This window comes from Peromyscus maniculatus, chromosome 18 (assembly GCF_049852395.1).
Source record: "Peromyscus maniculatus bairdii isolate BWxNUB_F1_BW_parent chromosome 18, HU_Pman_BW_mat_3.1, whole genome shotgun sequence".
Taxonomy (NCBI): Eukaryota; Metazoa; Chordata; class Mammalia; order Rodentia; family Cricetidae; genus Peromyscus; species Peromyscus maniculatus.
Window position 1 is genome coordinate 49,749,891 of NC_134869.1, and position 26,166 is coordinate 49,776,056.

At 40.8% G+C, this 26,166-nt stretch overlaps 1 protein-coding gene across 4 annotated transcripts in view; it reads left to right on the forward strand.

Annotated features, from left to right (window-relative positions):
- The window catches only part of Msrb3 (methionine sulfoxide reductase B3), a 128,136-nt gene that overhangs the window by 69,364 nt on the left and 32,606 nt on the right, over positions 1–26,166 (forward strand). For all 4 annotated transcript variants that reach the window (XM_006973346.4, XM_042263386.2, XM_015992234.3 and 1 more), the window contains one exon: positions 7,110–7,138. In XM_006973346.4, coding sequence (XP_006973408.1) covers positions 7,110–7,138 — 29 coding nt within the window. The remainder of the gene's footprint in view (positions 1–7,109; positions 7,139–26,166) is intronic.

The window sequence follows — 26,166 nt, forward strand, 5'->3', positions numbered from 1 at the left end:
TACAGTGGGGAGTCCAGGATGCTGGAGATGCCAGGGATGTACAGAGTCTGCGGAGGAAAGCTGCAGACTCACCAGAGGGGCCCTGGGGGGGGGCAAGGCTGCCCTAAATACTAGCACTCAGATGCTGCTGCCAAGATGCTGAACACGGATGCAGCTAGAGTTTAGAGTTGGTCCTGTTGGGTTTCACTCTTGTTTTGGTTCAGGGCTTCCTTGCTATGCCCCATTCTTCCCTTTTGGGGTGGGAATGTGCCAATGGACATTAGAAATATGTACCTTTAAATGTCATTATTTTTACAGAGACTCACAGCTAAGTGTTTGCCTACAGTTTCAGAAAGGACAGTGGACTTTGGGCCTGTGAACAGTGGTAGGACTGTTAAAAACGAGGGAAGTTGGACTGGATGCATCTTGCATTGTGAGATGATAGCCTCTGGGGACAGGAGCAGAATGTTATAGTTTAAATATTAAATGCCCTCCGCGGGGTCGTGTGTTGGAGCTCTTGCCCTCCAGCGGATAGTGTGGGACTTTGAGAGGCGGGGCCTGCCTGACCATTGTAGGTCCCTGGGATAGGCTAGACCTGTGCCTGGCTCAAACTATCTGCTTCCTGATCCGCTAAGATGTGAACAGTCACCTTGAAAGCTCCCACTGACTCGGACATGGTGGCCCCCGGCAGCCTCCATTATGGACGGATCTCCTTAAGTGTGACTTTTTTCTCCCTCGAGTCACTTCTGTCAATGGTTCTGTCAGAAAACCAAGTAATGTAGAGCCCTCCTCTTGCTTGTTCTCTTAGCAGCCCCATTTCCAGTTATTTTTAGTCTGTTCTTTTTTTGTCTTTCCCGTATCATTTCACACTGCACCCCTGTAAGATCTTAACCAGACCCATCGTTCTTGGTTAATAGTCCAACGCTGTTCTTATTTAGCTGAAATATTGCTAATTGAGCTTGTTGTCATAGGTTAACTCTGCATAGTATCATTGCTTAGAAAGCTTTTCTTTGACTTCTCATACATACCAGGACCCGGCATTGGCTCTTCTGGGATCATCTTAATCTAGGCAAAAGTTTTTAAAAGTAAGTCTCTCAGCCCGTTCTGTGGGCAGTAAGACAACTCTGGAGTGGTCGTGAATGAACGTGTCCAAGGTCACTGGGGTTTGGCTTCAGGCTGTCTCCTTTACACAGCTCCCTCAGTGTGAAGGAAGGGTCTGTTGGCATCTCTATCCCCCGGGCTCACTAAACACCCATGAGATGTTCCCAGGGCATGCGGTTCCTAGTAGATTTTATGCAGGTTTTGTTTCTCGCCTTCTCGTCCTTTTTATGTCTCAATTTGTTTTCCCAGATATTAATGTTCTGTAATGATTTTAGGCTTATCTTTTGAACATGATTTGTTTTCAATATAAGCAATTTTTTAAATTTATTCTTCTCTCATACATTATATCCCGACCACAGTTTCCCCTTCCTCCAACCCTGCCAACCTCCCCTTTCCCCCAGATCAACTCCTCCTCTGTTTCCCTTCAGAAAAGAGCAGGCCACCCAGGGATATCAACCAAACATAGCATGGTGAGTTACAATAAGACCAGGCACAAACCCTCATATCAAGGCTGGATGAGGCAACCCGGTAGGAGAAAGAGGGTCCAAAGATTAGACAGAAGAGTGAGAGACACCCTCACTCTGTCCACTGTTAGGAGTTCCACAAGAACACCATGCTGCATAACCATAACATAGATGCAGAGGGCCTAGTATTTGCAAAATTTTAAGACATTAGCACGTTTCCATTCAGCAATATTTCCTAACCAAGTAACCACAAATCTGATTTTCGTAAGGAAGTGGAAGATAAACAATGCAATATTTTGTGTTAAGTGCATAATTCATCACAGTGGTTCTAAGTGTATCTTGTTTTCAACATGGCTTGGCTCAGTTCTTGCTGCTCTTTTACTAATGATTATTTTGATTTAAAAAGTTCTGAGCATTTGTGATTGATTAAAAAAAAAACCTATACAGCCAATAGACATTTTAGCATTTTCTTGGGTTTGGGTTGTGATAGCCTATGTATATCTAAACATTTAAGCTGACCGTGGTTTGTTTTTGTGTGTTTTGCATCTTGTCTATATCTTGTAGCATTATTGCCAAAATATAAATTTTCAAATACAGGGATTGATGAGGAATAATCTCTTAATGCTGAGATTTAAAAGAAACAGAATGTATTTGGTTTTGGATAGAAATCCCCAAATAAAAGCAATGTTAATGCATCTAGGCACGCCTCTCACTTAGCTGATCCGGCCTGAGTGACACTGAGGCGCCCAGATGCATCTCTGTGGATTGTCCTTGGCCTCTCCCTGGGGGCTGCAAGACACTGTGGCCGTTCGGGCTAGCGTCTGCACACAGCCACTTTGAAGGCAGGAAAGGTGCGGGAGCCTGAGAAGGGCCTTGCCTCTCAATAACCTCTCTCTCTTTTTAATGAAGAACGACCTTTCCGTGAACACTCACCCACAGACTTTACTTCTCAGGACTCAGCGGGGCTAAGGGGCTGTCCTTGAATTGGTCATCAGAGCATGCACAGAGATCAGCACTGCAGTGGGCGTGTCTTATTCTTTTAGGAACTGCTGTTCAATTCCTGGGGAGGAGATTGACTAGCTGTCAGGTAGGCAGTTAACAGTGTCTGCTGCCATTGTTGAACTCTGGGCATCCTTACTAAACAATGTGGAAATGCCACACTGAAGCCTACGTGTATTCGCAAGTAATATGTAATTAATAAGTATCTTAAAAAACCACTAAGATGCACTACAAGAAAACTTCCTCTGAACAGATACGTTATAGGCATAGGAAAGCATGGTAGTGCTATGGAGCCAAAGAATTAGCCTGGTCTGGATTTTTTTTTCCAGAAAACTAGTTATGAAGCTAATATGTGAAGAACATCTCTGGGATTAGGCAGCAGAGAGAATGGGAATATCTCAAATAGAAGAAGAAGTGTATTGTAGTTACATTGCTTGAAAAAACACATGGATGCTCACTACATTTATCTATTGTTCTGTCTGAGAAAAGCCTTTGCGTGGCTTGTGGGGCAGAAAGAAATTCTGAGATTAGTAGGTAGGGCCCTGAAATGTTATAATTGCTGCCCTGAAACAATGTAGTTTCTCCTCATCTTCCCCAACCTTTCCCCTTCCTCCTTCCTCTCATTCTGTATTGTCAGGATTTCATGTAACTCAGGGTAGCCTAGAACCTGCTGTGTAGCTGAGAAAGGCCTTCACTTCCTAATCCTCCTGCTTCAGCCTCCCAAGTCCTGTGCTGCCACCGCCGCCACCAGTCCAATACAGCGTTAGGGATCCAATCCAGGTCTACTCACACTGGGCGAGTATTCTCTGCTGTATCAGACTGTATATCCTCCACTTCAGTTCTTTTCATTTTGACTTACATAGAATGTTCTGTGGAAATAGAAAATGATAGTTTCTATTTCTCCAGGAGCATACAACTCTAGCCAGTGGCCAAATCTACCCTCTCTTGAAAAGCTGCAATTTTGCTATAAAAAGAATGTATATGTTATATATTTAAATTATTTAAAAAATTTTGAATAAAAACTGAATTTCTTAGTGTCAACCTCTCTGGCTTCCCATTGGAAGGATCTTTGTTTTCACACTTGGACGTTTGTAGATGCCAGTGTAAGACTTTCTGTGATTGGCCTGTGGATGCAGTACGCCCACCTAAAGAGCATGAGCTGGAACATGGGTCCCCAGTGTGACTGTGTCCAGGTGTTGGGTCTTTAAGAGATGGAGCCCGGTGCAAGATAATTAGGTCACATGGTCGCAATGAGCCACAAGAGAGGTGCTAAATAGTGGTGTGGAAATATTATCTCACCTATGCGGCCATGTGCCTGCTTAAAACTTTGGAAAAGGAAAAAGGGGGAGTGCATGTTGGAAAGCGGGAATAGCACCCTGATTTTATCCATTTCGTGTCCTGTTTTGTGCTTTTTTTTTTTTTTTTTGGTATTCTGGTATCTTGTTGTTCGAATCTTAGATGGTCTTATTAATAAAAAACACAGAGCCAGATATTGGGGTGCAAGCTGAAAGATCAGAGAAGCAGAGAAAGCCACAGCCAACCTCACCTCGCCAACTCCTCAGCTGATCCTGTTTCCATGAATCCTCAGACTGAAAGCCTCTGAGTTCTCACCCCAATGGTCTCAGCTGAACTGCCTTAGTTCCTGTCTCCTCACGCCTTATATACCTTTCTCTGCCCAGACTTCACTTCCTGGGATTAAAGGCATGTGTGCTTTCCAGTACTGGGATTAAAGGTGTGTGCCACCACTGCCTGGCTCTGTTTCCAGGGTGGCCTTGAACTCACAGAGATCCAGATGGATCTCTGCCTCCCGAGTGATAGGATTAAAGGTGGGCGCCACCACTGCCTGGCCTCTATGTCTAATCAAGTGGCTGGCTCTGTCCTCTGATCCTCAGGCAAGTTTATTAGGGTACTCAATCTATCGCCACAGTATCTAGTATGGCCACTAGAACTAAGCCTGCCAGGAATGTGCTCAGAATGGTGACTGAATGCCCCGATCTCCTTCTGCTGCCCATGTCTGTATGTTACACGTTCTTTTTTTTCCCCTGTCGATTGCTTGTTCCTGTTTGTATTTTACTCATGTTCTCAAAGAGCTTCTATGAACAGATTATCGTAGCAGATGCTATGATACGGTAGGACACAACAGACTTCGTGTCTCTGTGTGAGCGCATAAAATCTCATAGGAGTTGGAAAGAACACATGTCATAGGGCCAATTTCCCCTAACCCCAAATCTGACCATATTGATTTTATGATCATGTTTTAATTATTCACAATGTATTTTTTAATGTTTAATACTATGTCTGAGGATTATGAAAATGTTTTCTACTTTTTAATGATGCCTGGGGGAGCTAATTGGTTTGTGAAAATGTTTTCTGTACATTTTGTGAGATATATATATATATATATATATATATATATATATATATATATATATATATATATATCACTGACCAGCTGTCTCAGGACAAGGTAAGATTTTTGCAAGGTTTTTTGACATAATTTTTCATATCTTAAAATGTAAGTTTTATCAAGACCTTTGTTGTAGTTTCCCTTAAGAGACATCTGAGTACATACACCAGGTATATTTGGATGCCCTGGCTACAAAGGTTGGTACCGCCTAGCTGAGGTCTAGGGAGGAAGTAGGTAAGGAAGCCAGTAGAGAAACCTGCTAGAGACTTTGGGTTGTCCTCAGGGGTGGTGTAATCATGAAGCAAGGCCTTTCAGAATCATGGATTTCAACGAGTGACATGAATTTGCATTGGGAATGCGAGGGCATAGAAGGGAAGAACAGAGATGATGCTTAGGTCTGGGAAGGAAACTGGGAAATTTACATTATAGGTTTGTGGTAGTATTGTGTTCCCCAAAATATTGTGCATGCTAATAAACTTATCTGGGGTCAGAGACAGAACAGCCACTAGATACAGAGGCTAGAAAATGGTGGCACTCACACCTTTAATCCTAGCATTCCAGAGGCAGAAATCCCTCTGGATCTCTGTGAGTTCAAGGCCACATTGGAAAGAGCCAGGCATGGTGACTCACGACTTTAATTCCAAGAAGTGAGCCTTTAATCCCAGGGAGTAATGGCAAAAAAAAAAAAGATGTATAAGGCGTGAGGACCAGAAACTAGAAGCATTTGGCTGGTTAAGCTTCAGGCTTTTGAGCAACAGTTCAGCTGAGAGCCATTCGGATATGAGGACACAGAGGCTTCCAGTCTGAGGAAACAGGACCAGCTGAGAAGTTGGCCAGGTGAGGTTAGCTGTGGCTTGTTCTGTCTCTCTGATCTTCCAGTGTTCACCCCAATAACTGGCCTCAGGTTTGATTTTATTAATAAGACCTTCTAAGATTCATGCTACATAGGTTTGTTTGCTAAAACCTGTGATTGGCTGGACTGGGGGCAGAGCTAAGTGGCAGAGTGCTTGCCTAGCATGCATGAGCCCCTGGATTCAATTCATAGCACCACACAGAGAACCCCCCCCAAACCAGGTCTGTGGTTACATACATACATACATACATACTTCTAGCTGTGTTGTATACCCATATATACTTATATATAACATGTATATGAAAAGTTGTTGATTTTGTTTAGGAATAAGGGGAAATTTGAGAGCACTCGAGGAAATGAATTTTTGTGACCAAAGAAGCCCCTTATTTTCCCCTCTCTTCTTTGATGAGTTCTCTGGAGGCTTGTTTAAGTGAGGAGAGCCACTCCTAAAATGCGTCGGTACTCTGGCATAATTTCAAAGAGCTCTTCTTTCCCAGTTAGTTAACTGCATTTTCCACAGAGGGAGAAAAAAAAATCTCCTCTGTCCATGTAACATCCCTAACAGGACTCCTGCTGTTTGGTCCTTGTATCTTGCTGCGGCAGCTGTGAACATATATGCCGTTGATGGTTAATGTGTGATATAAATCCAACTGAGCATGCCCACTAATTGGTTTGCGAGCTAGATACAGACAATGCGGTCTTGGAGTGGCCTGTGTGGATCGGCCCAGCCACGGGGTTAATTCTGCTTGACAGCGCATCGGCGGCATCTTGAGAGTAATTACCAACAGCAGTTTCCCACAGCCAGACCAACGGCTTCAAAGGCTTCTGGATTTACGGCCCGTGTTAACCTGTATCTGAAACATAATGTTCCCACAAGGCACCGTTTTCTTCTTCCTCCTTATTAAGTGTATGGGGTTACCAAGTTCATTCACTGTGTGCTAAGGACCTACTTGGTGTTAAGTAATTGAAAATCTTTAATAATAAAGGAAAAGGCATAATTATGGATTGGATTTTTTTTTCATTGTTCCACAATACCATTGAAGAAAGTTTATCTGTAAAGAAAGATTGGATATTTTGAAAAATAAGGTCACTTCTCGGAAAGGCTAACTTTGAAAGTTATTTTTTTCTTATTATATAATCTGAATTAATATATTGCATTCAATTGAAATGGTTGACATAAATACAGCTTTACATTAAAGGAAATGATTTTATTTCTTGACCATTATGTAGAAATATATAATTATTGTACCTTCCCACCTCAGACCTTTCAAAATTTTCATATTAATTTCTTTTTTTTCCTTTGCAGATCAGAAACCAAATTTGACTCTGGTTCAGGTATGTTTACATTATTAATGCTATTCTGAGTGTTTTTTTTTTACATTATTCTCTGAAAAGTAAATACAGCAAGAACCATTTTGATTTTAAATGACTAAGCAATCTCTTTTCAAAACATGAACCCCACCTCAAAGAAGGGCTATGGAATGCTTCAAATCATAATTTGAGAAGTTCACTTTAGGATCTTTCATAATTTTAAAATAAGCATGAAATGCTCTGTATCTGCAGGGGTGGCTGTAGCATATGCTTACTGCTCACAGCAGAATATTACTTTGTAAATACATAAGGCACCTGAAATATTTGCAGAGTCTCTATAAATGATTTGGGGGGGGGCAGATACAATAGAGATGGAAATTCATCTGTGATGTAGACTTTTCAATGTTTTATTGGGGTGGGGGCTGATAGAAAATTAAAATCACCTTTAGGTATTGTTTTGTATCTTTTGAGACAGAATATGCATCTTACAGCAGCATTATCAGTCACATTACATGTTTTCTTGTCATTAAGCATGGATGAAGTTGCATAATCCTTGGGATTGGCTGTATCTTTTACCCCTTGCTGAGATCTGTGTGCTGCAGAGATCCTGGTTGTGTTTACAATTAAAATGCAAAAATTGTCTCACATTGGGCACCGAGGAATTATGTCCTTTGATGGATTGCTAATACATCAACATTAGTTTCCAGTCCTAGGAGATAATAATTTGCTGGGGAGCGGGGGATTACATAAGGTGTTGGATTTAAAAGTCACACTCTTACTCACGAGTTTCACTGCATCTTGGTCTAAATGTGCTTGCCCATTGAGCACAGAGAAACCAATGGCTGTAAATTCCTCTAGATCATGGTATCACAGAGCTAGCTTGCTTTTCTTTCTGATGAGCCTGGTTGTCCTTGTGTGGTACAGCTTTATGAGTTTCTCTGGTTTGGAGGGACCCTTGTCTCAGCTGATGAAGTCCGTAGATTTGACCTAACAAATTCATCTAATTTAAATACCAGGATTCCACCACTTTTTCTAATCAGAGTGTTCTGGGCTTCTGGTCACGTTGCCATTGATGTTACAGGTAGACATTTTTGGTTAAAAAAAAATCAAACACAAGATGGTAACAATATAGAGGACTAACGATGAAATGACATTAGAACAACTCTGAGATTCTTTTATTGACCCAAATAGGGTGAAAACATTTTAATAGTTGAGATCTCTATGTATAATAATAAATAAATTGATGAAGTATTGAATTCTTTACCCAGAAACTACATGCTTTAGCAAATTCTCTGCCAGTCACCAAGGAATAAGATAATAACTGTTGCTTATTGATTATATAATTTACTTCACTAAAAAAAAAAAAAAAATCAGGCAACCTGGTGTTAAGGTGTACAAGACCTGGAATGTGGCTTTTGAAAATGAAAAAATCCACTAGGTTCATTTTGAAAGTGAAAACTGGAAATAGTACACAAAAGTAAAATATTAGGCTGCTGTTGTCAAAGTCAAATAATTTATGTTGAGATTTTTAATCCAAATTAAAGTATGCAGCTAACTTCATGCACAGAAGGCTGGTGTGTCTCATGGAAATAGCTATAACATCTGTACAGGCTCACATTTCACTCTCCTGACCTAAGACTTTTGTCCACAGCTCTTTTCTTCAATTTCTGGTGTTTTTTTTTTGAATGTCTGTCTTAGACAACATCTGCATAGCTTTGAAAACTACAGTTCGAGATGCCTAAGGTCTTATGGGAAATACGAATTAAAAGTTTGTACTTTGATTTTTGCATTCAAGTATGGAGTAAATTTAGATGTTTTCAAATTAAGAAATAAGTAATTTTTTTTCTCTTCTGAGGGAAATATAAGCTCACCATTGATGAGGAATGAGACAAAGGAAGTATGGTGTTAATTCGTTGGTATTTTATATCATGCAAATTTTGGTGAATAAGGTATCATATGTATGACTTTAATAGGTTCATATTCTTTATTGTTCATCAAATACAGAAGTTGTCTAATGTTATACACAGTTTGACAAAGTAAGATCTTTAGCTAAAGAAAAATAAACATTAAATATGATGATTAATAACTAGCCATAAAGGAAAAGGTTTTAAAGTATATGTATGTGTATGCATACATATTTTGCTTATATATACATATTGTGTGTTAAGGAAAGTATCCAGTTTAGGACTTGAGCTTACCGTACAACATTTGTAGTTTGTACAGCTGAGTTTCAGGCTGTTCAGTGAGATTTAGGAGGAAGGAAGGATTTAATTGCCATCACATAGTTAAAAAAATCAATGGTTGAGTACACATCAAATGATCAACCAAGAAAATAACAAAGTTTTGCTTATTAGTTTTTTTTTTTAGTAAAAATAAAGCCCACAGACAACCTCCTGCTAATTTTTAAATGTGTGGAGTGTGTGTGTGTGTGTGTATGTGTATATGTATGTGTGTGTATGGAGGCCAAGGGATCATCCTTGCTAGATATCTAGCCTCAATTCTCTGGCTGAGAGCTTGCCAAGTAAGCTCGATTGTTGTCAACAAATTTCAAGGATCCTACGCTCCCCAGGTCTAGGCTGCTGTGATGTGATTACAAGCACATGCCACCATGCCTAGCTTTTTTTTTTTCCCTCTAATATATGGGTTCTGGAGATCAAATTCAAGTCTTCATGTTTGGAAAGCAAACATTTTACTGACTGAACCATCTTTTTAGCTTCTTAAATTCATTTTTTAAAATTAAGAATTTATTTAATATATGTGTAGGTGTACCTGCATGAGATTATGTCCACCATATATGTGCAGTGCCCGTAGAGGCCAGAAGAGGGCGTTGGATCTCCAAGAGCTTGAGTCACAGGCATTTGAGACCTGCTGTGGGTGCTGGGAACCAAACCTGGTTCCTCTGCAAGAGCAGTAAACACTCTTAACCACTAAGCCATTTTTCTAGCTCCTAAAATTAAAATTTTTATACCAAAAATTTCAGTAATATTAAAAGTAGGGAGTATAGTATTCCTCAAAGAACACCATGTAACTATCATCTAAATTTTACTATTATTAATAATTTGCCATTCATTTTGCTTTTTCCTCACAATATTTTAAGGGACAGTACATTTTATGTGGTATTTAAAAATCTGACAATTGCAGATTGTTTTGCCCTACTGAATGGGGGCGACTAAGTTTTCAGGATTTTTACCTGTTGTGGAACTTTGGGCCACATTCGGATTATGAATCAGAGGGTTGTGGCACTTGCGTGTTCACACTCAGTTACAGAGAGCGAAATTCTGCTTCTGGTAAGTCATCTAATGAGGAAACCCTGCAGCTGGAGCAGAGGCACTGAGTTCATTCTGGTCTGAGACTCACAGAAACGCCCTGTCCTCATGATGAAGCGGGACACGACAGGAGCTCCTGCTTCTCTGTCATTTCTGTGTACCGGAGTTTTTCACTGATTTAAAAATGTGTGCCGCTGATTTAGGACTCAGTGACCTAAAGTTTGGCTTTGCCAGTTGAGAAGAGGAGCTGGCCTTCTTTCTAAAGAAACCTGAAGGTTTTGATGTTAACACGAATTCCTAATTGATGTCTCTGGCCTAAGAGCATGCGGACCTGGAGATCTTACTAAGAGTGAAACAGCCTTCCTTTTATGTTCAGAAGGAGCAAGAGGCTGGGCCTGTCACCCCACCACCCAAGCAGGGAAGTTAGTTGATGCTGGAGGAAGCCGAGCATTGAGTTTAATACTGTGATCAAACGTGAAAGCCGTATCTCAAATCTCAGGAGAAATGTGCTTTTGAAAGGTGGAGAACTGCGGAGCATTCTGCATGATAGGCTGTATAAACAGAGCCCTGGAGGTCAGTGCGTGGACGCGAACCAATTAAATAAAGAACTCTGGCTTTGCTTTCTGTCATCTGGATGGATCAGAAACCAGCGTGGACAGAGCTGAAGTGTAAGCTCTGCTTGAGGAAAGTTTGGCACCTTTGGAAAATTCGTTAACTCTTTCAGCCCACACACTGAAACAGTGTTTCTATACAAAGGCTCCCAGTGAGTTAGAAATAAAGTGGAAAGCACGTGCTTTTGTTTTGTTTTGTTCTGGCCATTCTGGATGTACCCCTTAACAGAAATGCCAGTAAATGAAACGGAGGAAAACAAGGATGAGCAGTTGAAAAGACGCAGGTCTTCAGTGAGATTGTAGGACATGGGTGGCATCCCTGCTTCTGCAGAAAAACTGAAAAAAAAAAATATCGGTTTATTCTTTTCTAAATTCTAGGGGTAATGCAAAGATATAGTTTGGATTTACTAAATCAGCAGGGCCGTGGGATGTTGTTGTTTTCCACCTAAGACTGATGCTTGCACATTAATGATTATCTGCTACAGACTGCCGATAGCCTTATGCTGCAGTTTTAAACATCTCAGGCAATGTTTGGGCGAAAAATGAACTACCAAGTTAAAAGGTATAGTCTCACGGCCCATAAACATTCAAAACGAAGTTCTCTATAGAAAACGGATAAGCTTATGGTTGGTGCTTGTGGCTTCTGCGCTTCTTAGAATAGTTATACGAGCAATGGCTGTAAGGAAATGGACTCATAGAACAGAGCATCTGAAAGGCATAGGACTTCATGAAAGCAAATTATGGAGGATTAAGAGACCTAATGAGCATGGTTTAGGGCGGAGAGCAGAAGCGGGCATGAAGGCGGCTAGGAGGTCCTAAGCAACACGATAATAAAAGGCACGAAAGAGTATAATTATCCCGAAGGGTGGAAAAAGAAATCCAAGGAACAAAAAGCAGCCAGTGTCACTTGTATGATCTCTAGTTAAAAGGAATCCCCAGGCCAGGCAATCAAAGAATACGCTCAGTTGATGCCCAAAGGCACCGAAATGCACAGTGGAGTATCAGGAGAGGCAGGAAGCTAACGGAGATGGAAAACCTGAGCGCAGCACAGCCTAGAGTGTGAACCTTGCTAACAACCAAGGCCGTTGCCCCTTCTTAAGAGATGTGGCTAAGGAAAATATTTTCCATTCTTGTGTGACTATGTTGACAACACATTTTAGTGATAATAAATTTCTTATTTTAATGACAATGGAGGAAAAGGAAATAAAATATGAATCTCTCTATACGAATATTGAAATCCATATTTGAGCATCACTCAATAGAAATAAAAATACCGGCAACTCAACAGTTCATTCATTTAACATACATTTCTTGGGCATGCTCTGACCAGGTGTTGAGGTAGTAGGTGTGAACAGGGCAGACACAATTCCTTCTCTCATAGAATCTTCCTGCACTTGGTCCAGTGTGTGAATTCCCTGGATTTCTCTGTCTATTTAGCAGAGAAAGGCTGACAAGTCTAATTTTAGATCCAGATGGTAACTTAAGGAGCTCTGGTATTTAAGCTTGAGCCAATATATTTTACGTTTAGACAAATCCACTTTTCTTTACATTGTTCAGCGTTTCTTACTCAGCTTTTGAGGACAGCCTGATGGTGCTAATGCCTGTAAGGTCTGACATTGCACAACCCATGGTCACCGAGAGATTAACTAGAAGATGACAGTATTTGTGTTTGTAAATTCTGCACTGTGCATTCGTTCATTTGTTTATCCTGTTCAAGGTTGGCATGAGAAGTCAGGTCTCTGCTGTAACAACCTTTCTGGTTATGTAGAAGCAACATAGCACATCATCATTTGTCTTTCAGAAACTACGTTAAGGCAGGAAGCAGCCGAGCCTGGGCTGAGTGCTGAGGCTTTCTTTGAAGTAAACTTTTCTTGTTTCTAGCACTTTCTAATTGGATTTTTGACTTTTGTTTGCTACTAGATCAGAAATTTAAAATTTGTAATATCTTTTTTTTTTTAATTTGGAATTAAATCCTTCAAAGCTATAGATTGCCTCCCTTGAAATTATAGCTGATTCGTAGAAGGATTTTATGTAGTCTTTTAAAACATTGCAGTCTTGGTTTTTTTGGGGCACATTAACGTTTAGGAAAATGTTCTCACTGCTAGTACAGATGTAAGTGTTCTTCCTCCTCTGTAAGGAGGGGTGTAGATGAGATACACAGCACAGAGCATGTGCAAGAATGGGGATGACTAAGAGTCCATAACTAAACCCATGGCATTGAGCGTATCCTACTATTTTTTTTTTTTTTTTTGAGACAGGATTTCACTGTGTAGTCTTGACTGTCCTGGAACTCATTTTGTAGACCAGGCTGGTCTTGAACTCATACAGATCTGCCTGCCTCTGCCTCCCAAGTGCTGGGACGAAAGGTGTGCACCACCACGGCCTGGCTAGCATCCTACTCTTAATTCAGTTTATTTATAAAAATATTTATAGGGTTAGAGTGATGACTGCATTATTGAAAAATAGATTCAGTTCCTTCTTATTTCTCATTATTTGGAAACTCAGCTTTAGCTGACATGCAGTGATGAAAATATTTGAATAGTACTTTACCATTAAAAAAAAATTTTCATAAATTTGTTCTACTGTGCCATGCTCATCAGTGAAGGAAGCGGAGTTGCAGAAAGTTATGCAAATTACTTAAAGCCACATAGGTATTTGCAGGTACTATTAGTTATGACTGAATAGTATAAGTTTGGCCCAAGTATGGATGCCAGTGATGTGGTTGTGCTTATAATCTGTTAGTTTTTGGTCCTCTGGCCCAGAATAACACTATCAAAGCATTGGAACAGTATGTCGATGTTTTTACTCCAATTTCTTCTTGGACATGTGTCTTAGAGTTTCTATCACTGTGAAGAGACACCATGACCATGGCAACTCTTATAAAGGAAAACATTTATTTGGGGTGGCTTACAGTTCAGAGATTCAGTCCATTATCATCATGGTGGGACGTGGTGGCATGCAGGCAGACATGGTGCTGGAAAAGGAGCTGAGAGTCCTACATAACAGGCAAACAGGAATTGAACTGAGTTACTGGGTAGTATCCTGAGCATATAAGACATCAAAGCCTACCTCCACAGTGACACACTTCCTCCAACAAGACCACACCTACTCCAACAAGACCACACCCACTCCAACAAGACCACACCCACTCCAACAAGACCACACCCACTCCAAAAAGACCACACCCACTCCAACAAGACCACACCTCGTAGTGCCACTTCCTTTGGGAGACCTTTTTTTTTTTCCAAACCACCACATTTCATTCCCTGATCCCCAAAAGCTTGTAGTCATATCATAATACAAAAATGCATTCAGCCCAACTTCAAAAGTCCCATAGTCTATAACAATCTCAAACTTATTTAATGGTCCAAGTTTCTTCTGAGATTCATGCAATCTCTTAACTGTAATCACTTGTAAAATCAAAATCAAAAGGCAGATCACGTACTTTGAACATATAATGGCACAGGATAAACATTACCATTTTAAAATGTAGGAAAAGGAGCATAGTGAGGAAATACTGGACCAAAACAAAACTGAAAACCAGCTGGGCAAACTCTGCATCTCCATGTCTGAGGTCAAAATGCTCTCCAGATCTCTAACTCCATTCATCTTTGTTGACTGCACTACATTTCTTTCTCTTGTGCTGGTTCCACTCCCTGTTAGCAGCCCTCCTCAACAGGAATACCATGACTCTGGCATCTCCAACATCTTGGGGTCCCCAGGGCATTTGAGGCTTCACCTTCATGGCTTCACACAGTGGCCTCTTTAAGCCTCTATTCAGGTATATCCCTGACACATGCCTGGCCTCAGTGGCTTTCCTTAGTCTCGAAGGGATATTCCATAATGCCTTCCTTCTATCCTTGACTCTAAAGCCAGAACCATGTGGCCGCAGCTGCCAAGTTCTGCTGCTTGCTGGGGGCTGGAATATGGGCCCCTCGTTCAATTACATCTTCACCAGCTCTCTGGTTTTGATGGTTACTCTCACTACCTAAGCTTGGCTGTCCATGAACTTGCTCTGTCGACTAGGCTGGCCTCAACCTCTGAGATCTGCCTGCCTTTGCCTTCTGAGTGCTGGGATTAAAGGTGTGCCCCACCACACCCAGCTCTAAACTTTTCTTTAATTCCTTTTATAAGTTAGAAATTTAGTTGCCCTGAGGTCACCACTCCCTTTGTTCCATTTCTTAATCTGTTTATCTCCTTGAACACAGGACTTAGCTCCATTCTACTTTCTGGTGCTCCTTTTCTCCTCAAATATTTTTCCTTGCTCAGCTTGCTTCTTTCCATTATACATCTTCATAAGTGTTAACACCGTTAACCACACAGCAGAGTCTCTACCTCTGCCAACAGAATTAATCCAAAACTCTTCACTTTAGCCTCAGGCAAATTTTTTGGACAAGGGAAAAAAGCAGCCACATTCTTCACCAAATTATCACAAGAATGATTTCTAGGCAACATGGACACTACACTTCTAAAATTCTTCTCCTCTGAAACCTCTTGAGCCAGCCCAGGACAGTTCAAATCACTGTTAGCACTACTGTCTTCCATGCTTCTACTGGCATATGGCCCATTAAACAGCCCTTAAAGCATTCTACTGCATTCCTAACCCAAACTCCCAAGGCCCATATTATTCCAAACAAAAATGTGGTCTGGCCAATCATAGAAATACCCCAGTCCCAGGATAGTCTTAGGGTTTCTATTACTGTGAAGAGCTCTCTCCATGACAACTCTTATAAAGGAAAACATTTAATTGAGGTGGCTTGCTTACAGTTCAGAGGTTCAATCCATTATCATCATCATGGGACATGGTGGCATGCAGGGAGACATGGTGCTGGAGAGGTAGCTCAGAGTTCTATATCTTGCAGGCAACAGGAAGTGAACTGAGACACTGGGTGGTATCTTGAGCATGCATGAGACCTCAAAATCTGCCTCCACAGTGACACACTTCCTCCAACAAGACTACCCCTACTCCAACATGGCCTCACCTCCTGATAGTGCCACTCCCTTCAGGGGGCCATTTTCTTTTACGTTTTACCACAACATGTAAGACACGGAGGAAGACATATGACATTTCTTACCTTCAGTGAACCTTATAATCTTATTGAAGAAATGATATCTATAGGTTCAAGGCAACATGATTGGTTTTCACAATGGAATTCTGGGAGAATCTTTAGAAAGGAGTAGTTGAGACAGAATTGGTTCCATAGAAATAATTGCCACTTGTTCTTTGAATTCTCTTAAAATACAGGTCGCTGTAGTTTTTGTTGGTAGTGCAAGTACTTGCCTTATAGTGGAAAGCATTGTCCAAAGCAATCACTGACCATGGCTACTTTCTTTAGGAAATAGCACAAAGAACATTCTTGGGACATTCATATCTTTGACACATCTTACTTATTCCTGGGCAGAAATATGCTACATCATCCCATGGCACTTAGAAACTCTGGTGTGACATGTTCCTTGTTGTAAGATTAAGAGTCTGGCAGCTTGTTTCAATATGAAAAGGGTTTATTCATTAAAGAACAAGCACATATAAACAAAGCTATATTATTTTCATCTATAATATTAAAACACTCTTTTTTCGTGTTTTAAAAATACTCTTTTAGGTTTGCCTTGTTTTAGACGGGGTTTCACTGTAGCTCAGGATGGTCTACAGTTGGCTGTCTTTTGCTTCAGCCTCTCAAATGTGGGGCTACACTTTACCACACTCTGCTAGATTTTTTTTTCTTTTCTGTGCTGCAGTTCTAACTCAAGGCTGTGTATTTGCCAGGCAAATATTCTGCCACCAAACTCCACATTCAGTCAGACTTTTAAAACTTTTTATGTAGAAATAGCTTCCCTTTTTCTTTTATATTATGTATTACACTACAGAAAAGAACATTTTATAGGAGATTCTTTGGGGGCTGGAGAGACAGCTCAATGATGAAGCATGCTTACTGCTCTTGAAGTGGACCCAAGTGCTGTTCCTAGCACCCAAGGCTCACAACCACCTGCAACCCCAGCTCCAGGGGATCTGATGCCCTCTTCTGGCTTCTGTGGGCACCTGTAACTCATTGATGCATACCCTGGCACACATAGACATAATTAAAAATGATAAAAATAAGTTTTTTTTTTTTTTTTTATAAAAACGTGCTTTCTATTATTTAGATTCATTCCCCAGTTTCTCATGATAGGAACTAAATATGGATACATTTTGAATAAATTATTTCTTTATAATCACTGGTCTTGTGATATTTTCAATTTATATAAGAGATTTACATATTGTTTCTTAAGAATGTGAGTAGACACCGGGCGGTGGTGACGCACGCCTTTAATCCCAGCACTCGGGAGGGCAGGCAGATCTCTGTGAGTTTGAGGCCAGCCTGGTCTACAAAGTGAGATCCAGGATAGGCACCAAAGCTACACAGAGAAACCCTGTCTCGGGGGAAAAAAAAAAAAAAAAGGAATGTGAGTGGACAAAGAGGTGATTATTTAGTTAGTTAGTTAGTTAGTTTTGTTTTTTTGAGACAGGGTTTCTCTGTGTAGCCCTGGTTGCCTTGGAACTTGCTGTGTAGACCAGGTTGGCCTCGAACTCACAGAGATCCACTTGGCTCTGCCTTCGGGTGCTGAGATCAAAGGAGTGTACCACCGCTGTCTAGTTTATAGGAATCCATTTAATGCATTATACTTTGTGACTTGATTTAAGTCAGTTTTAATATACATACTTGTTTTTTTGATTGTATAGGAATTAATCCAATGTATTTTTCATCACAATTTACTATTTGCTCATCAGTTTTCCTTGAGATATTGTCAGGATATATGGCTTTTACTGATGTATTTATTAGAAAGTCTGTGAGGTTTTGTTGATATTCTGTCTGCTAGAACATTCATTTTCTCCATTGTTTGATTACATGATTTTTCAGTTGTTATAGAGGACTGCATGGCTAGATCTTAGAATTGTCCACTGTTGCTAAGATGTGTTCTTAGTAGAGTTATCATGTATATGAAACAATTGACAGAAAATGTATTTGAATACAAAAATTTCTCCCCCCAAGTTTAAAAATTAGGTTTAGTCATGGTGAACGACAATTACTTTCTCAAATTTTTCTTTGTATAAATATTGTTGTACCTTTATGCCACTTAAACATTTGAAGCTACCAAGTATAGGTGTGAGAGCAATAGAGGTCACTTCATGGATATGCAAATATACATTATAATGTTTTGGAAAAAGACATTTCCGTAAGTGGCAGTGAATTCAAAAGGAAATGTTACTACCAAAATGAAGCTTCATCAGCTTGAATGTTTAAGTCACATGTTCGGTTCCACACGGACTTTGAACACAAGCTAGGATCAAGGTCCCTGCATTGCCTTGACTAGCTGTGAATTGCTTTAGACTTATTTGGCGTCCAATAAAAGTAACTCTTAGAACAAAATTATATCACTAGTTGAATGTTCTTGCATGGTGAAACATGAAGAATGTTGCCTCTCTCTGCTGTTTATTTTGTAATTAACCAAGCCAGACAGGTATTTCGTTACTTTGTACCTGTTTGCTTATCCCTAAGGAAACAGGAGTCCTAGTCCACTATCTCGTTAATTAACCAGGTGACTGAACAGTTGTTTCAATGATAGTTACAGTAACAATATTTTAATGTGTTTCCACTTCTTGGTGGAATGGATGAATATAAAGTTAAACTGAGGGATTGCCTTTCTCTAAAGCAGGCAATGGTCAGAACAGAGGTGCTTGGTGGGGGTGATTTTCAGTATCTCTGCAACTGTGTCCCCCCACAACTTCATTGTTGGCTATACGGGGCCCTGTGCATTTGGGAGAGATATTGAAAGACACAGATAAAAACTGCAATATTAAACATGGTAATTCTACTCTGTTTTAAGTGAGTTGCTCTTAAAAATAATCTTGTGTGGTTTTTCAAAATATATATTTGTCTTGATGTTGGCTGGGATTGTGTACAAAATTGCTTGGTAGCAACTTCAACATTTTATTTTTCTTGCTGCTAGATTTATGATTCTTCTCCTTTGACATTACTTTTCTTAAGTATGTTTTTCTAATTCATGTGAATCCTGATGCTTGATGCACCATAATTCAGGACATGAGTCTATGTGACAAAACATTGAAGGCATCTGTGTTTATCCTCTATCTGAGTTTATCACTGAGTCAGTAGGATGGCTTTCTATGGAATGATTCAAAACAGGAAAGCTGTGGTTTAGAAAATGTCTTCATCTGCTCTAAATGGCTTAGAGAGGGAATCTAGTAAAACTGACATGATTAATGACTGAAGATTAAAATATTTTCACATTCTGTTTTTAATGACCACTATCTTGTTTCTGCCCTAAAATTTACAGCTAGTAAAACATTACAGGGAAAATATATCAATTATAATCCACTCGAAGTTGTTTAACCTTATCAAATTGTGCCTGTGTTTTAGTCAAAAAGCATAAATTAAGCATGAATTTCCACTCAAATGTAGCTTTTGTGATACCTTTAATATATTCATTAAAGTGTTAAGATTTATTAGGCTTAGCATAAAGGACCTGAGATGATTGTTTTCAATTAGTCAGTATGTGATTTAAAAACTTTATTTTTAGCCCAAGACGGAGCCTGGTCCCGTGGAAACAGGCCATCTCAGAGTCTCTTGCGCCTAAGTAGGTAGCACAAGTGTATCTCTGAATGTTGGATGTTTGCCCACTGCCTCTAGCCGCTCTGCCTTTTAAATCCCCCGATAATGATGTGTGTTCATTCTCTGCCATATTTACCTAGAGGAAGTCTGTCCTAATCCCTCATTTTCCCCCCTTCACTGAGGTTCTGTGTAAATACTACAGAAAATGGTAAATGGAAGGAAGTCTGTGGTGTCTAAAGATAACCATTCATCTTAGAGGAGCACATCAGCCTGCCTTTGAAAGGATGGTGAGAGTGGGTGGTTTGCTGGGAGGGAGAGAATGGAGAAGACCAAAGCCAAAATGTTGCCAATCAAATGAACTGGTAGCAAGTCTCCTTACAGTGTGGATACATTTTTCTGCTGTAGTTACAGTGTGGATACATCTTTCCACTGGTGTCTGCTCTGTCCCACCTTACATTGTTTCCTCACGTTTTGGTTTCTCTGAGTCCCTGCAGAGATTTTCTGTGAAGGCCTGAATTGATTCCTGGCAGGTACTGGCACTCTGATGCCTTCCAGTTTTCTGACAATTGATGTATGGTGGATTATCAATCCAGTTGAGGGCAGAGAAAGCGTTGGTTTTTCTCCCTTTCTTTGCTTTTACATGTGGGGAAACAATACACAAACCCAAACATAACCCCTTCAGCCTCATTTGCTTCGGATGCGTCCCCTTTCTCACTGAACACAAGGTTTTAAATACAATATGGTGAACTGAACCTTATTTGTGGGAACAACCTAAAATTAAAAAAAGATAAGAGAGAACTGAATAATTATCAGAGACCAATAAACATTTCCAAAGTTTAACTAAATTGGGAATCGTAGAAATGTAAATGGTCCCAACTATTAAATGCCTATCCAAAAATTTAGGGCTTCAAGAGTATAAACCAAGCTCAAATGTTAGTAATGGGAACAGTATTTGATGCAATTTTTTTCTGATGATTGCATAATACAGAAATTCTAATTTCAGAAATTTTATAGAGAAACTATTCAAAGGCAAATGTGAAAAAATATCCATAAAACATAATCACAGAAAAAGAAAAAAAAGAAAGAAAGAGAAGGGGAAGGCAGGAAGAGCGCGGCCGGGTGGTGGTGGTGGTGGTGGTGGTGGTGGTGGTGGTGGTGGTGGTGGTGTGGGGTGGTGGTGGTGGTGGTGGTGATATTCCAAATCTCCATGATAGGGGCAAGGCACTGTATTTTCTCTATGAAAAATAATGATAAAAGAACCCCCCCCAAAATACACCAAAATGTTAATGGTGGTTACTTCAAGGAAATAAGATTATGGGTGTCTTTATTATCTTTCTTATAGTTTCTTGTAATTTTCTAGTTTATTTTGCAAAAACAGTCATTGCATTTATAAACAGAGACAAGGGGAATTTTTTTTTTTTTTCAAGACAGGGTTTCCCTGTGTAGCTTTGCATCTTTCCTGGAATTCACTTGGTAGCCCAGGCTGGCCTCCAACTCACAGAGATCCTCCTGGCTCTGCCTCCCGAGTGCTGGGATTAAAGGTGTGTGCCGCCGCCACCTGGCAAGGGGAAAAATTATATGTAGCCTCTTCTAGCTCCCTCTGTCTCCATCACTTATTCCCCTGGCAAAAGATGAGTGTTTTCTGCCCAGTGACTTGCTAGAATGATCTGGTTGTTCATTGGGGTCCTGCCTTGAAACATTGGAGCTCACGACGAGAAGGAAGGAAGGTGAATTGCCCAGGCTTTCCAGCAAGTAGGGGTGGCAGGAATTTGTTACCCTGTGTGGATGTTGTGGGAGAAAGAAGAGGAACTTCCCAGGGCAGACATGTGGAAGCAAGAAGATCGAGACCCTGCTGGAAACAGGAACCCGGAATTCTCGAGCCGGAAGGTGGTAGACTCACACCAGTGTTGGGTAGCGTTTCTCCTGGTGATTTTCCTGAATATTCAAATGAACAGCTAAAGTAAGGACAGACTGGCGTTTTCCCCCAGAAAAAGAGAGCAAGTGGTCGCTGGCAGCAGTGTGTTCTTCAGAAACCGCAGTCGGTGAAGGAAGCTCCCACACACATGCCGCTCCCGGAAGGTTTTCATCTGTGACTTTGTAAAGGTAGCCTAGAACTCGCTGCCTCCCAGACTCTGCCCTTTGCTTACAAGACTCATGTAAGCAGTGTCACCTCTTGCACTGGCTGGCGTGTGATCTACAGACACTCTCAAAGAGGTGGCTGGGTTGTTTATTCAAAAGTTCGCTTCTAAGTTCAACTGCTTTGAGCTCCGAATATATTTTATTATGCAAAAATAGCAGTCTTCAAGGCCAGTTTCCCAGGCTTGGAACCTGTACGGTACTTGTGAGTCCATAACGGTTTTAGTAGACAATTTATCGCGACGGTCAGGGTGGGATGACAGGAATCAGTTTCCCATTTGGGGGAGGGAAAGGAGGTTTCCCTTGGCCCCAGGCTTGCTGGGAGTTGGGAGCAGTGTTTAAAATGATTGGTACTGGATCTGCACCAGCTGTTCAGCAGTGGAGGCCTGAAAATGAATGTTGTGGAGACTAAGGAAGCCAGGGTTCTGAGAGAGTTATTAACAGCACTGTGTGTAAGTTGTATGTGAAAGACCATGAAAGGCTGGATTAGAAGGAAAACTTGAGGTAAGTGATAAAAGAAAATGGGAGCGTATCCCAGGGATCCACCATTGGAGGGGAGGAGAGGATAATTGAAGACTTGGGGAATAGAGTTTCTCTAGAGATTTTCAGCTAGATTGCCGGCACCTGGATTGATTTACACCCACTTGATCCAATTCCTACTCTGCTTGCTAGGTCCTAGTTCATTTGGACAGTTTTTGTCAGCCTTATGCACATGTCAGAATAACCTAATGAACTTTTAAAAATCGTTGGTCCCTGGGTTCATTGGTGACCAACTGTCTTAGTCTCTGGTGTCCGAGCTGAGATATGCATTACTTCGAAAGGCCCCCAAGCAACTCCAGCATGTATCTAGAGGGCCCGATGGCTGGCAAGTCCCAGAAGTAATCATATATGAGTGAAGACAATGTTGTCTGTTTCCTTCACTATTTTCTCTGCTTCCACAGGGATTGGCTCTTACTGGAAGTTCAGTGAACATTTGCTTGAACTCAAGAATGAATCAAAGAGCGGAGAAGGGATGGAGTTAATTAGTCTCTAATTCCATGGATTATAGTTCAGCCACAGGTCACGTTTGTGGCAAGTCTCCTTCTGACCTTGTCCCAGTTCAGACAACTGGTCTTCTGTGTGATTCCTAAGAGCCCCCTTTTGGCACTCCGTGTCTCCCGGGGCCTCGCTTCTCAGTCCTGCTTGTCAAGAACCTGTCAAGAACTGAGATCACAAGCAGGACTCAGTTTCTAAGGCCCAGAATGCTGCTGCTCCTGAATCTCAGACCAGAAGCTGAGGGTTTTCAAGTTTGACAGTTTGGGTTCTTTGACACCACATTTCCCAGATTCCCCCCCTAGTGTGGTGTTGCTTCCATTCCCCCCCCCCTCCCGTTGACACGTTGCTCTAGAACTAGTTGTTGTTGGTAAATAGATAGAAAGATCCAGTAAGGCTTTATTTCTTCCCAGGGCTTAGGGTCAAATCTGTGACCTTGACCATGTTAGGTAAGAGCCCTCTCACTGACTGCCGTTTCCTGCCAATATGGCTCCTGATGCAATTCACAGCATTTTTTAAATCTCCTTTATTATTATTGTTTGCCACTTTTTTTTTGTTTTGAAATATGCAAAAATTTATAGTGAGAGTTACCGTGTGTGTGTGTGTGTGTGTGTGTGTGTGTGTGTGTGTGTGTGTTTCTAGTAATTTTTGTTTTTATACACTTCACAGTTCTGTGATACGTAAGAGGACATCAAAGGTCATGTGCTCGTGAACTATCGACCTTTATTAAATTATTCCATTTTCTGCTAGTTGATGCTTTTAGAATTGATTCTGTTATTGTTTTCGTTGTCAGGATTTGTGTCCTCCCTGTATTTATCTGGTGGAGCTTGCTATTTTTGTATATTAACCTCTTTTGTCATTTTCATGGGAGCTTCTTATAATATTGCTGAATTTCTTTTCATATTTTTTACTCAGCATGAGATTCTATGTCTGCAAATATTCAGTTTCCCATGAATTTAAATGTCTCACTTTTATTATGGAGAAAGAGTCCCTGAGGATATATCTGCCATCTCACTTATGATTTGTATGCTCTCCTTGCTTTTCATGAATGTTTGTGTTTACCTGTTGGTAAAGGACATGAACATGCACACAATACAGACACTATAAAATATGAAAGCCACAGAACCATGGACACTGACTTTTGCTTTCATGCCGGTATATATTTACTGCATTCAGACTGCTTTTTGTTTTGATTTCACTGAGAAAAGAAATGTGAATATTTTGTACCACTAAATCCCAGGTTTGGAAATTACAGTTGGATGTCACCATACTTGACTTTCTTTTTAGATATAGATATTGATTTCTGAAACTTCCCACTGAGAACCATAAGTTTTGGTGTGTTTTAATTTTTATTTGTCTGAGGTTTAAAAAAATGTTCTTTTGTAAAATTTTTGGTTGTTTGGGGGCGGGCATGTTGTTTTTTCATACTCACGAGTTTGCTGAGCTTCCTGCCCTTTCTGGCTTCTGATTGTATGTGTCGTAGTTGGTGAGGATGCTTGGTGAGAGCTGCATCATGGATTCTTTGGCAGGAAGAGCAGCTGAGTGGCAAAATGTCTTTATTAGTTTTCTTTTCCTTGCCTTTTCTTGGGTGGTGGGAAACTGCGTACGGTCATCTTGTTTTGGTCTCAGCTTCTAGTGGAATTTTAAGCTTATCCTCCACCCAGTAAATATTTACTTCGTTAGGACCAGGAGATACTGTGGTAAATAGTCAGGACAGTTGACATACTAATCTCTGTCGTGAAACCAGTCAAGAAACATGGCGGTGGCAGATAAGAACCATGGAGGAAATGGAAAGGCTGGAAGGACAGGAATGCTAGCCCAGCGTGGGAGGGAGGAGACACTAATCTGGGTTGGAATTTCAGAGAAATCTCTACGGCGTGGGTGTGATACTTGAGCTAAGTTCTGAAGTGTGAGAATTGAGCTATATACAGAGCTTGGGCGTTCTAAGCACAAACACTTGACACTTCGAAGAAACAGAAAGATGACTGGTGTGCCTGAAGAATAAGGGGCGTGTGGTTTGAGATATGCTTGGAGGGGTAAGCGGGGTGGGGGTCCGGGTGATGTGAATGTGGACCCGACCCCCCCATGTTTTTTGAATTGCATGTGTTAAACAATGAAGTCTAATTTTGCATGTATGTCCTTACCATCTAGGATTTGCCACAGAATAATCAATTCCCTAGCCCCTGACACCACCTCAGCAGGAGAGTTATATCAGGATCTCTCTAGCTTTATTAGTGGAAGGTCATGGTGTCTGGGAGATGCAAAAGAAGCAACTTGTTTTCAGAGTTTAGTCTGGTGAGGATAGCCCCTCAGCACAGTCACGTGATGGTGAGTTTGGGATGATGGACGAAGCAGGCACAGAGCAGCAGGAGCAAGCAGAGTTCACACTGACCAGAGCCTTCTGGGCTTTTGTGTCTGGACAGCCCGCGAACCTACAGGAGACAAGAATGAAACAGAAGGAAGGAAGAGCTTCCTGTCCAGTGACCAGCCCACCCCGACACTAAGAGTTTGCACTGAATGTAGAGACCACACGTGAGAGAAACTGGACTGTGCTTTTCAGAAATAGCCATAAATTAATGTTCTTCGCTCTCCTGACTTTCTTTTAATATGGACATTAAAGGATGCGACTGCTGCTTTGTGGAAACCGGGAGGCTCCAGGGGACAGTGAAGTGGCATTCTTCCTCCAGCTGCCCCTGTTCACAACACTTTTGACAGTTAAAATAGGTCGCACATCCCCCTGTCCTTTCAATGTAAACATTTACTGTTTTAAGTGGTCTCTAGAAGCCAACCCAAAAAGAAGGATGCAGACCGAAATTTCAGAGGTGGAGCTGAGCCCTAGACTAAATTAAATAAAAGGAATTTGCCATCCCATTCATAGTTACATATTCTACATTTCACCATGTTTGGCCCTGAGAACGGTTAAACAGACTGTTTCCATTGCTTGCTCTATTTTTACAACCTGTTAGGAGAAGGAAATTTAATATAGAACAGACAAAATTTTGAGTTAGAATTGTTAGAAAAAAAAAACTGGGACTAGTTTAAGGTCAAGGTGGCTTTCTTGGTGTTGATTATGGGCTTAAGCCTTCTCTAAAAGCCAAGACAACACCGTTGGCTCTCACTTTTTGTTGTGGATTTCCCTGGGAAACACCCGCCAGGACTAATCTTAAGATGACTCACTCTCTGTCCACATTCTGAATGAATATGAAATTTTGATTAAGATCCTAGATGTTTCACATGTGGCATTCTACAGAATGCCATGCCATGTGGGAAAGTGTGTTTCTGAAGTTAGTTTTATACAGAAAGGGAAAATGACAAATGAAAACATGTCTAAGTTTTTTTTTCTTTCAAGTTCCTGTTTTGCCTAAAATTTCCCTGCACAATACATACATTCATCAAACTTC